The sequence below is a fragment of the Amborella trichopoda genome, chromosome 9 (genome assembly GCF_054954075.1).
Source record: "Amborella trichopoda isolate Santa Cruz 75 chromosome 9, AtrichopodaSantaCruz75HAP2 v2.0, whole genome shotgun sequence".
Lineage (NCBI taxonomy): Eukaryota > Viridiplantae > Streptophyta > Magnoliopsida > Amborellales > Amborellaceae > Amborella > Amborella trichopoda.
Genome location: NC_142344.1, coordinates 17,483,296 through 17,498,295, shown reverse-complemented (window position 1 = coordinate 17,498,295; position 15,000 = coordinate 17,483,296). Strand labels below are relative to the sequence as shown.

General features: G+C 37.7%; 1 protein-coding gene across 9 annotated transcripts in view; it reads left to right on the top strand.

Moving 5' to 3' along the window:
* Positions 1–5,393: 5,393 nt before the first annotated feature.
* The window catches only part of LUT1 (Cytochrome P450 superfamily protein), a 49,106-nt gene continuing 39,499 nt past the window's right edge, over positions 5,394–15,000 (top strand). For all 9 annotated transcript variants that reach the window (XR_016041790.1, XM_020661712.2, XM_088848539.1 and 6 more), the window contains exons 1-2: positions 5,394–6,504; positions 7,050–7,346. Coding sequence is in view for 8 of the 9 variants with exons in the window: in XM_020661712.2 (XP_020517371.1) it covers positions 6,001–6,504; positions 7,050–7,346 (801 nt within the window). In the remaining variant the exon portion in view is untranslated. The remainder of the gene's footprint in view (positions 6,505–7,049; positions 7,347–15,000) is intronic.

Sequence of the window (15,000 nt, the reverse complement as noted above, 5' to 3'; positions counted from 1 at the left end):
TTGCAAGTATATACTAGTAATGGAATGTATATCATGCACCAAACTGTTTGGTATATGGTAACAAATAAATGTTGGTGCTCAACTCTATAATCATGCATATTTATCATGAACTACGGTTGATCTCCATCCTTCTTATGGGACGCACCATGCAATACCCTTGCAATGTACCATAGATTTTCCACAATTACTGAATGATGTGCTATCTTTGCACATAATTAAGATTTCTCAAAAGATTTTCATATGCAAGTAGCCTATTATGTCCCCCCAAAATGTTTTTAACGGTTTATAAATGATAGTTTTTATAGCTTGAACAACACAATTTTTTGGCGTTCATTTTTTAGCACTTATGGCTTGATTGGTTCCTGGAAATTAATTGGGGGTGGCAATGGACCCTGACCCGACAGGTAAGCCCACCCCGAGTCCGTGTCCATGTAGACCTGACTAGGTCCCGACCTGAATAGTGTTGATATTAAAGAATATTTAATATATAATAGTTAAATAAATATAATTATATTTAGAGCTATAATATTTAAAGGGAAATGACTTTGTGAGACCCTCCCACACCCATGTGCATAAGACCCCTAAGGATCACCATTAAATTTGGCACAGATCTTTAGAAAGTTATCACATGGGTGTGGGACTTGACTTTTCTAGAGATCTGTGCCAAATTTAATGGTGATCCTTTGGGTTCTACACATATGGGTGTGGGAGGGTCTCATAGGATCATTACTCATATTTAAATAACGAAAAAGTTTATATAAGGTTGCAACCCTAAAATGTATAATTACAGATGCACCTTAAAAATCCATTGGAAAATGTTGTTTTGATGTTTAAAAACCCTCTAATTGACCATCTCAACAACGAGATGTATGCATATGAAAAAAAAAAAAAAAATTTTTTGAGTCCTAGAAATAGTGGCTTCTTGCAACACATTATCTAGACCGTCATTTTCAAGATTTTCATATGTTTCTAGATCTACTTGATTTTAACCATTTTTTTAGTTTAAAATTTTATAATTAGATATGAAAATCGATTTTGAGATAATCTTCATATTTTTTTACACCAAAATTGAATGTTATGATAAAATTTGGAGGTGCGCCTTAATTGGACTGTTTAAGGTTGCAACCTTATAGAAACCACACCCTTTAAATAATGTATGTATATATATTTAACAAATTTATAAAATATATTTAAATATATAGATGTATTGATTTTTGGGTTGGGTCTGAGGTCGGGTCCCATAATATTCTTTTGGGTCCGGGTGCTGAGTCTACGTCCCACATTATATTTTCTGGCCTAGGTCTAGGTCTAGTGACTTCAGGTCTGGGTCCGGCCCGTGGCCACCCCTAAAAATAATTTCCCAAATATTCTTTCCTGGAAATGTGAACCTCTAAAGGTTTTCAATGATTGATGTCCACAATGGGATTTAACCAGACACTTTTATGTATAAGAAGAATAATTGTGTTTAACCAGGCACTTTTATGTAGTGGTGGTGGCGAAGTTTACAGTTAAAAATCATATTTGGTTTAAAGTACTTTTGGCTAAATATGAGATAGATAGATTCCGAATTTGGTTGGGTAATGGACATGAGAGGGAGGTATCACAGGTTTGGAAGGCGATCTACACATGTAGGCTGATTGTTTCGGGATATTCAAGGTGGAATGTTGGTCATGGTAGTCAAGTATCTTTATTGCACCATAAATGCATAGGGGAGTACCATTTGAAAGTAGCATTTCCTGACCTTTATGGATTGGTTTCCCAGCCCAATTTGATAGTTAGTAATGCTCTGGAAAGAAGGGGTACACAAAATTCGTGGAATATTTCTCTGTCTTATGGCCGGTTGAGCAATGCCCTTCTTTTCCAATGGTGTGCTTTAATGGAAACTTTGCTTAAAGCTTATGGTGCGGTTAATGTAGAGGATGAAATTATTTGGGAGATCGAAAGTGATGGGATGTTCTCTGTTAAATCATGTTACAACCTCCTGTTTCACGATAGGCTAAGATGGTTTAATCCAAAAGTAGCACAAATTTGAAAGTGGCCTATCCCGCATAAGGTGCAAGTTTGTATTTGGCTTACATCTCTGAATAAGATTTTAACCATTGACAACTTGATAAAAAGGGGGAAAATCTTACTCAATGTCTGTTTACTATGTAAAGTTGATGGGAAGTCAGGTGCACACTTGCTTATTCACTGTTCCTTTACTACACGAATTTTGAACTGGTTGTTTGGCACTTTTGGGGTTCATATGGTGCTTACTCAATCTGTTGAAGGGATTGTTTATGAATTTTCTATCGCCCATTTGCCTGCGATAGGTAAATCAATTTGGAAAATCTCTAAAAGTGTCATCCTTTGGGAAATATGATGAATAGAAGAACTTTTGAAGGTAACTCCCTACCTTTTGAGAAACTTTTAACAAACATCAAGCACTCGATTTGGTTATGGTTGTCTGTGACAAAAGAAGGGTAAGGGATTCCAAACCCTAGCAACCTCTTTCCCCTTGGGTGTGCTCGTAGTAGACCACGATGTTTTTGGATTGCTCCTTCTGCTGGATGTATTAAGCTTAACTTTGAAGGGAGTCCTCTGGGAAACCCAAAGATTGCTGGAATTGGTGGTGTAGTGCGTGATTCCTTGGGTTCTATAATTCTCTCCTTTGCTGGTCCGATTGCGGTCAAAACAGCAAATTATGCTGAATTAAATGCTCTTTGGTGTGGGGTGAAAATTTTGTTTAAGAAGAGTCTAAGAACGAATGTTTGGGTTGAAGGGGATTCTTTGAATGTGATTAGGTGATGCAAAAAAGAACAATGGGTTCCATAGGAGCTCCGTTCTCTTTGGTTGCAAATCATGGACCTGGTCGAACATTTTACATTTTTCTTCGCTTTTGAACTCCTCTAATGTAATATCTTTTAATTAGTCATCAATAAAAGTTTTAAACATTTGTCAAAAACAAAAAAAAAGAACATGACCACAATGGTGAAAAAATCTTCCCATCATCCCCATTTTTACCTTATTTTTGAGAGAAAGATCGTCCAACTTAATTAAGTGAAAACTTTATTCCCCAAAAATGTGTCTTCTTCACCCAATCATATATCTCTCTTTGAATCGTATATCTCTCTCATTGCCGCGAATTCTCAATCATCTCTCTCCCCTGTACCCTCTCTCTCCCGCGAATCCTTAATCATCTCTCTCTTTGGAATTTTGAAGAATTGTTTTTCAGATAGCTAAATAGGCCCTAAGGTGTACTTATCTCGGAATAAAATGAAGGACATGGAAGCACTTAATAGAAGGAAAAGAAAAATCAGTGGAAGGGAACATTGCTAGCTTTAAGCTCGGAGGTCCTGCAAGATTGAATTGTACACATTGTTCCACACCCAAATACATAGCTGGAATTGTGTGACCTAAAACTTTTTGAGAAATCTTGGATGCGCCCTAAAATCAATTTAAAAAATATTAAAAATATAATTTTCAGCTTAAAAAATAAAGGCCTTCATCTAAATTAAGGTTTAAAAAAACGGTTCGGTGATTTAGATTGGTCACCTCAAAAACCATGTTGGATCGGTATATTAGTGATCTGGATCGGAGAATCAGTCGGTCTCAGCAAAAAAAAAAGTTAAAAAATCATTATAATTTCTCAAAAATCTAGTTTTTTAGGTTTCTAAAAGAAATAATAGCAATTGCATTATGGTTTTTTCATTAGGGATTGTATACAATGAGACCATTTACCTTTGATACAAGGTGGTCACAATTACTTACCACCATCATATATGAAATTTGATAGCTTGGATGTGCCACAAAGTTTGAGAAAAATCCTTTTGAAGTTTGAGCTTGGTCAATGGAATAATTGCAGCCACCCGATTTGACATCCAATGGTCAAGATTAATATGACCACATTGTATCAAAGGTAAATGGTCTCATTCTACACTTTCAATTTTCATTATTGTGTTAAAAATATGTAAATACTAAGAACCTCTCTCATGTTGAATATTTTATGCTTATTAAATTCATTTTATAGTCAAAATAAAGTTTAAAATGTAATATAATAATAAAATGAATCTCTCTAATTCAATTTTTGGTATTAACTAGGGAGTTTTCTGAAAGAAGCTATATGAAACAAATTTAGTGGAAGCAATTGTTTATAAAGAGAGAGATACTTTTAGTAGAATTGATTGTTTGTAGAGAGAAATAATGCCAATGGGGGAGAGAGAGGTTGTTAGGAGATAAGGTTGTTGGTAGAGAAAGAGAAAGAGAGAAGAGAGAGACACTAAGGTTGGTGGGGAGTGAGAGGGGGTAGAGAGAGAAAGGCAAGCTCTTTATGCTTCCCCTCCGGTATAAAACTTATATACTTCCCCATATCTAATCGTCCAGTTTGAGTGGAGGGCTAAGATTGTCCCAATCACAATGTCACTACACTATTTTATTTTTAATTTTTTTTTCTATAAACTATTTTGACACCAAAGTTTGGACATCCAATCCTCTATTAAACTCGCACTAGCGAAAAATGTTAAAAAACTATTTTCAATAAAATAAAATATTCAAATTACCTTTGAAAGCTTCAAGGGGTATTTTGGTCATTATATTTTATCAAAAACTAATTTTTAATATTTTTTATCGGTGTGCCCCAATGAGAAGATAATACGTACCAAATTTCATATTCATACAATTTGTATTTAAAAAACTAAATATAAAATATTTTGAGATGTCGGATCTAAGATCAAATAGTGAGTGACTCTCTTTATCAAAATTGAACGGCTAGATGGTAGGGAAAACATAGATCTTCTATGTTATAGGTGAGGTATAAAAACCTTTACCGGAAAGAGTAACTCGAAGTTTTCGTATAAAAATTTTGGCCACAAAGTTTCTTTCGTGTGGTCGTGAAGAAATGGGACAGATTGAATGAAGCCACACATGAGTTGTTGAGTGTGTGCACACATATCAGCGCCTGTGGCGTACGATTGGTTGACGAGACTCATATAAAGGTGACGTCACTCTTTGAGACAAAAAGTACGGATCAAGGCTACTACCCATTGTTTAAATTTTTATTTTAAGAGTGCACTTATAAATAATTTTTTTAAAAATTTGCACGTACTCAAGTTTTGTCATTCAAACCGGTTTAGGTCAGAACCGACCATTTCGAGTTTGACAACCAATTTTTGATAGAATTGATCAATTTTGTCTGACTGGTTCAAGGGGAGACCCGCTTGGTTCCCACCATATGGCGGGAACCGTACCACCATAGACGATTTTCAATCAACACCGGACCATTCCAATTAGAATCATTGAATATTCAAACCTTGATCTAAAATTCTAAATGGACAATCTCTTTGTTGAACATTAACTCTAAATTAAGTCCCTTGATTTCGACCACTCATAAACTCCAAATCCCTTTTTTTTTATAGGCTGGAATTGATTAGGCATGATCCAAGGGTTGCAGGTCCATCAAATCCCCTTTACATTTTTATCCGCACGACCACTTGAACAATTTGGTCCGGATGTACAACACACGAGTTACATTTTCGCGTGCAATTTTGGAGAAGGTACGCACTAAAGCCCTGGAGTACGAGAGAAACATCGGCCCATCACCATCCGATCAATTGATGCCTCTGACCTACGGAAAATGGGTATGGATTGTGATTTTCTATAGTCCCGGTTTGATAAATCGGAAAAACAACTCCCAATCCCTCGAGAAATTAGTACGGACTTTGGGCCCACTACTGCTGAGGTGGCATCACCACGCGACCGCCGCTTATCCAAGCCAAAGGACGTGCAGTCTCTGAAGCCTCAACCTGCACTCACCCTCTCCAATGACCTCTCTCTCTCTCTCTCGAGACTCACGATTCCAGTTTTGAGTGAAATTAAACTCAAAATTCTCGAGACTCACAATTCCAGTTTTGAGTGAAATTAAACTCAACCTTGTTCTTCGCTGAAAATCTCTCTCTCCACTGCAACTGTTACATTTCCCTGAAAGCACACACTCTTGCTAGACACATTCCCATTCCCATTCCCATGTCTTGTTCTTTTTCTGTGCATCCCTTGTGGTCAACATGTCCTCTTAAAAGGCTTGGCAATGGAGAAACTAAGAGGATTACATTGAGAGGAAACAATCCTACTACTGCTACTACTGTGTTATGTGCCACCAAAAACAAGGAAGAATCATCATCATCAACATGGGGCAGTAGTTCCTGGGTGAGCCCTGATTGGCTAACCTCCTTGGTTCGGCTCGGGGCGAGGCGGCTCGACGATGGTATCCCCCTTGTCGATGCGAAGCTTGAGGATGTCTCGGAGCTGCTGGGAGGGGCCCTCTTTCTTCCCCTCTTCAAGTGGATGAAAGAGTATGGACCCATTTATAGGCTTGCTGCTGGGCCCCGCGACTTTGTTGTCGTTAGCGACCCCACCATGGCGAAGCACGTCCTGAGGAATTACGGCAAGTATGCCAAGGGTCTAGTGTCTGAAGTCTCTGAGTTTCTCTTTGGCTCCGGTTTTGCCATTGCCGAGGCCCCTCTCTGGACGGTAAGTACAATGGATGCCAATGGCAATGCCGTGCCCCTTTTATTTTCAATTTTTATTTCTAATGCTTGTTTCTTCTCCTTGTGATTCATTCATTTTCCCCAATTGTGTGGCCATGTTTTAGTCCATCTCTCACTATTTCGTAGTGTTTATAATGAGAAGCTGACAGGCATGTTGTGAAATACAAAGTTTTGCAATTGCCTGTTCCTATCTTTAATCAATATTGTTATGCTTCATATGTGTTAATGACTCTTCTGAAATGATTATGGAATTCATTCATATAGTTTCAATGAAATGCGGAGCTAATACATTCTGATTCTGCTTTAAGGCTGAACCAAAGATGCTTTAATTCTGAATTCTGATGCATTGAGTGCAATTCATAGGTTTGGGGGCCTATACTGTGATCTTTAAAATAATGCTAGCTTAGGGATCAGTGCAATCGAAAGTTGGATTTCAGGAAATTTTCATATTGAGAACTTTCTTACATTTTAATTCCGTTGCTATACTTCTTTATTGAGTTCCATATAAACTTTTCTCATTGGTTACAGGTCAGGCGCAGGGCTGTGGTTCCCTCTCTCCACAAAAAGTATTTATCAGTAATTGTTGACAAAGTATTTTGCACGTGTGCTGAGAGATTACTGGAAAACCTAAAATCAGATGCTAAAATTGGTGCTTCTGTCAACATGGAGGAAAAGTTTTCTCAACTTACGTTGGATGTTATAGGTTTGTCCTTGTTCAATTACAACTTCGATTCGCTGACTTCAGACAGTCCGGTTATTGATGCAGTTTATACTGCCTTGAAAGAGGCAGAGGCTCGTTCTACTGATATTTTTCCTTATTGGAAGGCAGGTTTTTGACTGAATTCCGTTCTTTTTCTACTGCTGCTTCTATTTTCTATTCTATGTATCATTTTAGTTATTTTAACCTGAACTCTTGTTGCTGCTGGAGAATGAAGAATCAATACACTGTACGTTGTGAAGTAAAATGTTAGTAACCATCTTAATGTTTAGCCATTATCTTCCTTTCCATCTATCATTGGTTTGCCCTGCATGTTGTGGCAGCTTTTTATTTTTCAGTTTATGTGTGAGAGATTTGTGTTAGAAAAAGCAAAAGGGCTAAATAACCACAGACTTAAGAACCTGGTAACTTACCACCAATGACAAACAACTATGCTTCATGAGACCGGTAGAAACCATATCTAGCCCCATTGCAATTCCTTCCCGCTACAAGAAGCATCGGACTTCTTGACTGGCCCCCTTTTTTTTTTTGAATCAATGCATATGTTTTTAGTTAAATTGCAGAGTTCTGCTTACTAAAAGTGTGATCTCCAGCTCAGCTGATAAGTTTTCAGGGCTGGGTCGCGCAGCAGGAGTATGCAAAACCGGCAAGCAGCTAGAAACATTGCTGCTAGTTCAACCAAGGCCTTTGATTCCATCTGTGAGTACTGTAGAGCCTGTCGTAACCACTTAGAAAGTGGTTGTGTAAGCTCTAATAGCTTTCTGGCTTCCAAAGTATAATCATTAAGCTCAGAGACAGACAGAGCCATTGTTCCTAATTATATTTTAATTTTGATTCAGGAGAACTATCCTATATCACTATCGGTTCATGCTAACGGAGCTCTTCACTGTGCTTCTATTGCCCGAAAGCACAGCGTGCAGCCAATTCAACTTATAATTCAACAATGACACAGAGCAATGCGAATTCAGAATTCACCTTTGTCTCAACTTTAGGGCAACAAGCGATAGCTGCAAAAGTTTCCCTATTATGTTTCACCTTAAAATTATTTAGGGACATTGGTGAGCTTATCCTCTTGCCAACCAAGCAGTTAAGCTCCCACATCATACAACTGGGATCAGGATTTTATCAGAACTGCGATTGGTATCTGGAACCCGGGATTGTGACAAGCAAAAAGCTTCTTTTGATAAGGATCACAGTTCACACGCCCTGAAATTTGGGGATCTTGATCCCTAAATGTGGGAAGCTTTATCCAAAATTAACAGGAACAGAATGAGATATTAGACAGGACTAAGCTCCATTTAGTTAAAAATCGATGCCCTCGAGAGCATTGAACTAGTATACTACTAGTAGTATAGCATATTCTACTTTAATACCTGTTTTACGGTACTATACTGCTACACTACAGTACAATACTACAACACTACGCTATATGCTACATGCTATATTATATGCTACTATATGTAAATTTAATATATACAACTATACACACATGCGCGTGCGCACACACTCACTAATTAAGCTCAGTCCTAGGAGGGGGGACTGGATCCAATTTCAGCTAGATTTATGCCTAAGGAATCAAAACCAAGCTTTTCGGAATGAATACATCTGAGGGAACTTTGGGGTAACTCCAATAGGTGATAAAATGAGAGAAAGTAGAATTAGGTGGTTTAGCCATGTGTAGCGTTAACTTAGAGGAGGGATGATTTGATTCAAGTGGAAGGCACTAAAAGGGTAAGGTGAATCCCAAAAGGATATGGATAGAAGTAGTGAGAAGAGATATGGTAACTTATGGTCTTACTGAGGGTAGGAGAATTTTGGAGAGGACATGAAAAAGAGAATGGATTTAACTAAAAACATTTTTTTTTCCTGTTTTTTTTTTCTCCTTTCTCCCCCCCACCCCCTTTTCCTTTTTTTTTTTTGGGATGAGGAATTGGCTTTTGGGCCAATTAAAGTTCTCGGAGAAGAGGAGTGAGAAAGAGGGATAATATGGTATAGAGAGGAGAGAGTAACGGCAAAAGAGATAAGAGGATAGAGAGAGGTGTTAGGGATGGGCATTGCACCTTGGCCTTGATTAGCTCCTTCTTTTGCTAGGTGGTCAGCTGCTGAGTTGGCCTCTCAGAAGATTAGTTTGAAGGTAACCTGTGGCAATGTGCTGCACAGAAAGTCGATGTGTTAAAAAATGGAGTGCCCAATGAATTCCAATGAATTGTGCTGCATAAGTGGAATCCTGGATTCCAATGAATTCAGAAAATGTCCATAGGGTTGCATATGGATCAGCAAGCTGCCCTCCTATACCTGCAGGGCCTGGGTTTCCAAAGGAGGAACTGTTTATGTCAAGTTTCAAGAAACCTGGTGGTGGGGGGGCCCAAATGGGACTAGGTCTATTGTTGTGGGGGGGGTAGCTTAAGAAGGCGCTCCCAGTTTGTCAGGAAGTGACTGATTGGGATGGCAGCAAAGGTTGGTATTGTTTTGGCCCAAAGGGAAATTAGGATAGAAATGGTCTCCAAGATCGCTTGTTGGCTTCTAAGGGTCTTCAAAGATTCTCGCATTCCGCTCAAGCCACAAGCTCCATAACAGAGCTACTACAGAGAGATGCTGCAGTTTTTTCCCATGTTTTGAGAATGGGGGGAAGAAGAAGGATTCAAAGAGGTTCAAGTGGGTGGGGGCAGTTAGCCATTGGAGGTCAAAGAGCTTGAGAAGGGATGCCCATAAACCAAGGGAGATGTCACAATGGATGAAAAGAAGAACAATATTTTCCTATTCCTGCATACAAAGAGTACACTTATTTGGAAGAGAAACCCCTCTATGCTGAAGTTGATCCAAGGTAGGAGTTTTGCCCTGGAGGAGTATCCAAATCAAACCTTGAATTTTGTGAGCGATAGGCAAGGACCAAGTTTTGTTAAGAGGGGATGGGGGTTCAAGTCAGGTAGGAGAGAGTTATAGAAGGAGGAGACTGAGAAGTTTCCAGATGGGTTTGGAGACCAGATGAGGGTATCTTGTCGCAGGAGGGGGCTAAAGATGGGTGCAAGAGCTTGGAGAGGGGAGGTGAGGGAGATAAATTCCTGTTCTGAGAGGTTTCTTATAAAGGTGGGGTCCAAACGGGGCCAGAGCCACTGAATTGCACATAGTTTGAAACAAGTGCAGCTTGGTTTGTTGCAAGTAGGAAGAGCAAGCTGAAGGATATCCTAAGAGGGGAGTGACCAATCCAGAAATCAGTCCAGAACTTGATGCGAAGCCCATTCCCTAACCTAAATCTGGAGCGATTAAGGCATGCAGTTTTGGTTGAGGAAATGCTTTTCCAAGCTCTCAAGGAAGTATGAGGGGGGGGGGGGATCTGGGCAACCAGTCATCAGTACCCATGCCATATTTAGAGTTGATAACTTGTTTTCATAAGAGGGGATGAGGTGAAGCGAACTTCCACCACCAATTTCCCAAGAGGGCAAGATTCATGGTTCTAAGATTCTTTATTCCTAGGCCACCAAATTTTTTTGGAACACAAACCTTTTCCTAGGTGACCAAATGGTACTTGTGGTATCCATCGACTCCAGACCAAAGGAAAACTCTCATAAGATTTTCCAGGCATTTTATAACCGAGATTGGGATTTGGAACAGGGACATAGAGTAGATGGGGGATACTGGCAAGGGTGGCTCTGATTAAAGTGATTCTGCCCCCAAAGGATAAGAAACGACCCTTCCAAGAGGCAAACTTCTGAGTAAACCTTTCTATCAGGTTGTCCCGTAGATATTTTCTAGGTTTTCCTATGCAAAGGGGCAGACCTAGGAAAGAAGAGGGGAGGGATTATGTGGAACATCATAGGCGGAATGCTAGACTCTGAAGTTCTGAATTGTCGACCAGTACCCCTAGCATTTTGGTTTTGGCAAGATTAACTTTAATTCCAGTAAGGAGCTTGAAAGTTCTAAGGAACCACCATAAGCAGTCTACCTGGTAAGGATTTGCACAAAATATGAGGGTATTATTAGCATTAAGGAGGTGTGAAATTTCTGGTCTTGTAGGGAGAGGACCTAAACCCTAAGAGAAGACACCTATCATACAATATGGAGATGGTTCTGGAGAACAACTCACCAATAAGTGTGAAAAGGAAAGGAGAGAGGGCTTCACCTTGTCTGAGACCTCTTTCAGCTTAGAAGAATCCTTCTGGGGAGCCATTAAGGAGAATAGAGAAGGAAGGAGTTGATATATAGGCTCGAATCCAATCTCCAGCGAGGGCTGAAGCCTATACGACTCTGGACAGAGTCTAAGATTACACAGTCTACTCTGTCGTGGGTCTTTTCCCAACTTAATTTTATTATGATACCTTTCTAGCCCAAAATAGACCTAGAGTGGATGACCTCATGAGCTGTTAGGGCTCCATCTAGGATTTTTCTATTGGACACAAAGGTCGATTGGGTTGAGGAGATGACTGATGTCAGAACCTCCTGAAGACGGGAGGCAAGAGTTTTAGCGAGGATTATGTATGAGGAGTTGAGAAGGCTAATAGGGCAGATGTCCTTCTTTTCTATTTGCACCTTCTACTTTGGGGACAAGGACAATGAAGGCACAATTTAAGGCTGAATTGAGTCTGCCTCTGAGGAAGAACTCTTCAAAGAAGGCTAAGAGGTCTGTAGCTGTTGTGTCCCAGAAGTTTTGGAAGATTACTACTTGGAATCCATCTGAACTAGGAGCTTTGTCCTTGGGAAGATCAAATACAGCTCTACAGATTTCCTCAATGGAGAAAAGCCTAACTAGGCTTTGAGATGCTTCTTCGGAAATAGTTTGAAAGGTGAGGTTCCCCAAAGCAGAGCGAGGATAAGAAGGCTTAAAAAAGAGATTTTGGAAGTATCTAATGAAGATGAGCTTAATTTCTGTTGGTTGAGAGAAAAAGTTGGTGCCTACTAAGACCTGGGTAATGGAATTCCCCCCAAGTCTAGAGTTAGCAGTCTTGTGGAAGAACCTAGTGTTTTTGTCCCCCTCTTTGAGCCATTTGATTATAGAATGTTGAAACCAATATGTTTCTTCCTGCTTTAGAACTTGGGCTAGGTTTGCTTTTGTGATGACCCTAAGTATTTTTGGATCTGAAAAATAATAAAAATAATACTAAAAAAAATATAAAATACTTATAATTTTGAATGATAGTTCAGTACGTTATGAATGCACCATGGGACTACCATGGGACCACCCTAAACTTTCTCTTTTCAAGTTTGTTTTAATTAAGTTAAGATAATTAAATGTAAAGCGATGTGTCATAAGGTGGCATTATAAGAGGATGATGTGTCATAAAGTATTATTATAAGATAGTGATGTGTCGTAAGGTGGCATTATAAGAGGATGACGTGTCATAAAGTATTATTATAAGATAATTCTCTCTCATGAGGTGGCACATACGTAAGTAAGAAAAAAGACGCATGTTTGAGATGTGTCAAATGAAGATTGATCCTTCTTATTTACAAATACCCCTCATAGGCCCATCATTAGCCCATCGCAATTGGCCTTTCTCTCTCCTTCCATATGTAAGTCCTTATTCTCTCTCTTAACGATTTTTTTCTCTCTCATGCTCTTTCTCTTATGACAAATAAATTTTCTTTCATAATGATTCTCTCATATCAAATGATTTTTCTCTCATAACATTCTCATAAAATTAATATTACTCTTATAATGTTTTCATAAAAATAATAGTATTCTCATAATGATTCTCTCATAACAAATGATTTTTTTCTCTTTTTTAATATTCTTATAAAAATAATTATATAATATTTTTCTCTCTCAAAAAGACCTCACAATAGGTTCTTCTCTCTCATAAGGTTTTCATAAAATAAAAATATAATATTTCTCTCTCATAAAAATATAATATTTTTCTCTTTCCTGTAATATGAACATTTTATTTATGCTCTCTCTCCCCATACATAAACTCATTTGGTCTCTCTCTTCCCATATCTTTAGTTTAACGTCAGTAATCCCAGTCTTACTCTGGCAGCGGTAGCAACACATCCATATTAGAGTGACATATAAGAGGCCTCATTTTCCTGTAAAATAGTTATCTGAAAACTAGTATTTCTGCTTTTAATAAAATTGTGTTATTTCCGTTTATTGTTATGAAGTTTAGATACTGTAAGTTTTATGTGTAAGTGGCCTTATTTTCCTATAAAATAGTTATTTGAAAACTGGTATTTCTGCTTTTAATAAAATTGTGATTTCCGTCTATCATTATGAATTTTAGATACTGCAAGTTTTATATGTAAGTGACCTTATTTTTCTGTAAAATAGTTATTTGAAAACTGGTATTTCTACATTTAATTGTAATAATTCCGTCTATCATTATGAACTTAAGTTTTATGTATAAGTGACCTCATTTTCTTGTAAAATAGCTATTTGAAACTGGTATTTCTGCATTTAATTGTAATATTTCAGTCTATCATTATGAATTTTAGATACTTGTAAGTTTTATATGTAAGTGGCCTCATTTTCCTGTAGAATAGTTATTTGAAAACTGATATTTTCGCTTTTAATAAAATTGTGATGTTTCTGTCAATTGTTATGAATTTAGATATCGTAAGTTTTATGTGTAAGTGACCTCATTTTCCTGTAAAATAGTTATTTGAAAACTGGTATTTTCACTTTTAATAAAATTGTGATATTTCCGTCTATTATTGTGAATTTTAGATACCATAAGTTTTATGTGTAAGTGGCCTCATTTTCCCTGTTAAATAGTTAATTTGAAAATTTGTATTTTCGCAATTAATTAAATTGTAAAATTTCCCTCCATTATTATGAATTTTAGATATTGCAAGTTTTATGTATAAGTGACCTCATTTTCATATAAAATAGTTATTTGAAAACTGGTATTTATGCATTTAATTGTAATATTTCCATCTATCATTATGAATTTTAGATACTGTACGGTTTATTCGTAAGTGACATTATTTTCCTGTAACATGTTTATTTGAAAACTGGTATTTCCGTATTTAATAAAATTGTAATACTTTTGTCTATCATTAAAGATTTCATATAGTTGAAAATTTAGTATTTAACTCTTGATTTCAAAAGAATTCTTCTATTGTCAATAGACCACTTACCATGTTAGATTTCAATTTTTAAGAACGTCTCTCATAACTGTTACCTTTATGAAACTATTGAGCCCAAAGTATTTGACTGCTTATTTATAGAAATAACAGTGAAAGTGTTTTCTAAAAGTTGCTTCATGTGAATTCATGCTATTGATTTCAAGGATATTTTGAATATACGATATTGTTGCTTCCTGATATTTAAAAAGTTTCAGAGATACTTTAAGTATACAACTGGACCTATCCGGTACACCGGTAGGGATTAAGTGGATTCATCCGGTACACTGGTGAGGTATAAGTGGATCTATCCAGTTCGTCGGTAGGGATTAAGTGGACTCATCCGATACGTCGGTGAGGTATAAGTGGATCGGGTACGCCAGTAGGGATTAAGTGGACTCGTCCGGTACACAGGTGAGGTATAAGTGGACCTATCCGGTACACCGGTAGGGATTAAGTGGAATCATCTGGTACGCCGGTGCGGTATGAGTGGACCTACCTGATACGCCTGTAGGAATTAAGTGGACCCATCCAGGACGCTGGTGTAGTATATAAGTGACCTATTTGGGACGCCAGTAAGGTACTTTTGAAACCTTTTGAATTATGTTAAACTATGCATTTCTATTAAAGGATTTATATATGCACTTCCTCATATTGTTTCAATATAATCTTTTGGATTATGTAAAATTGTGTATTTCTATTTGG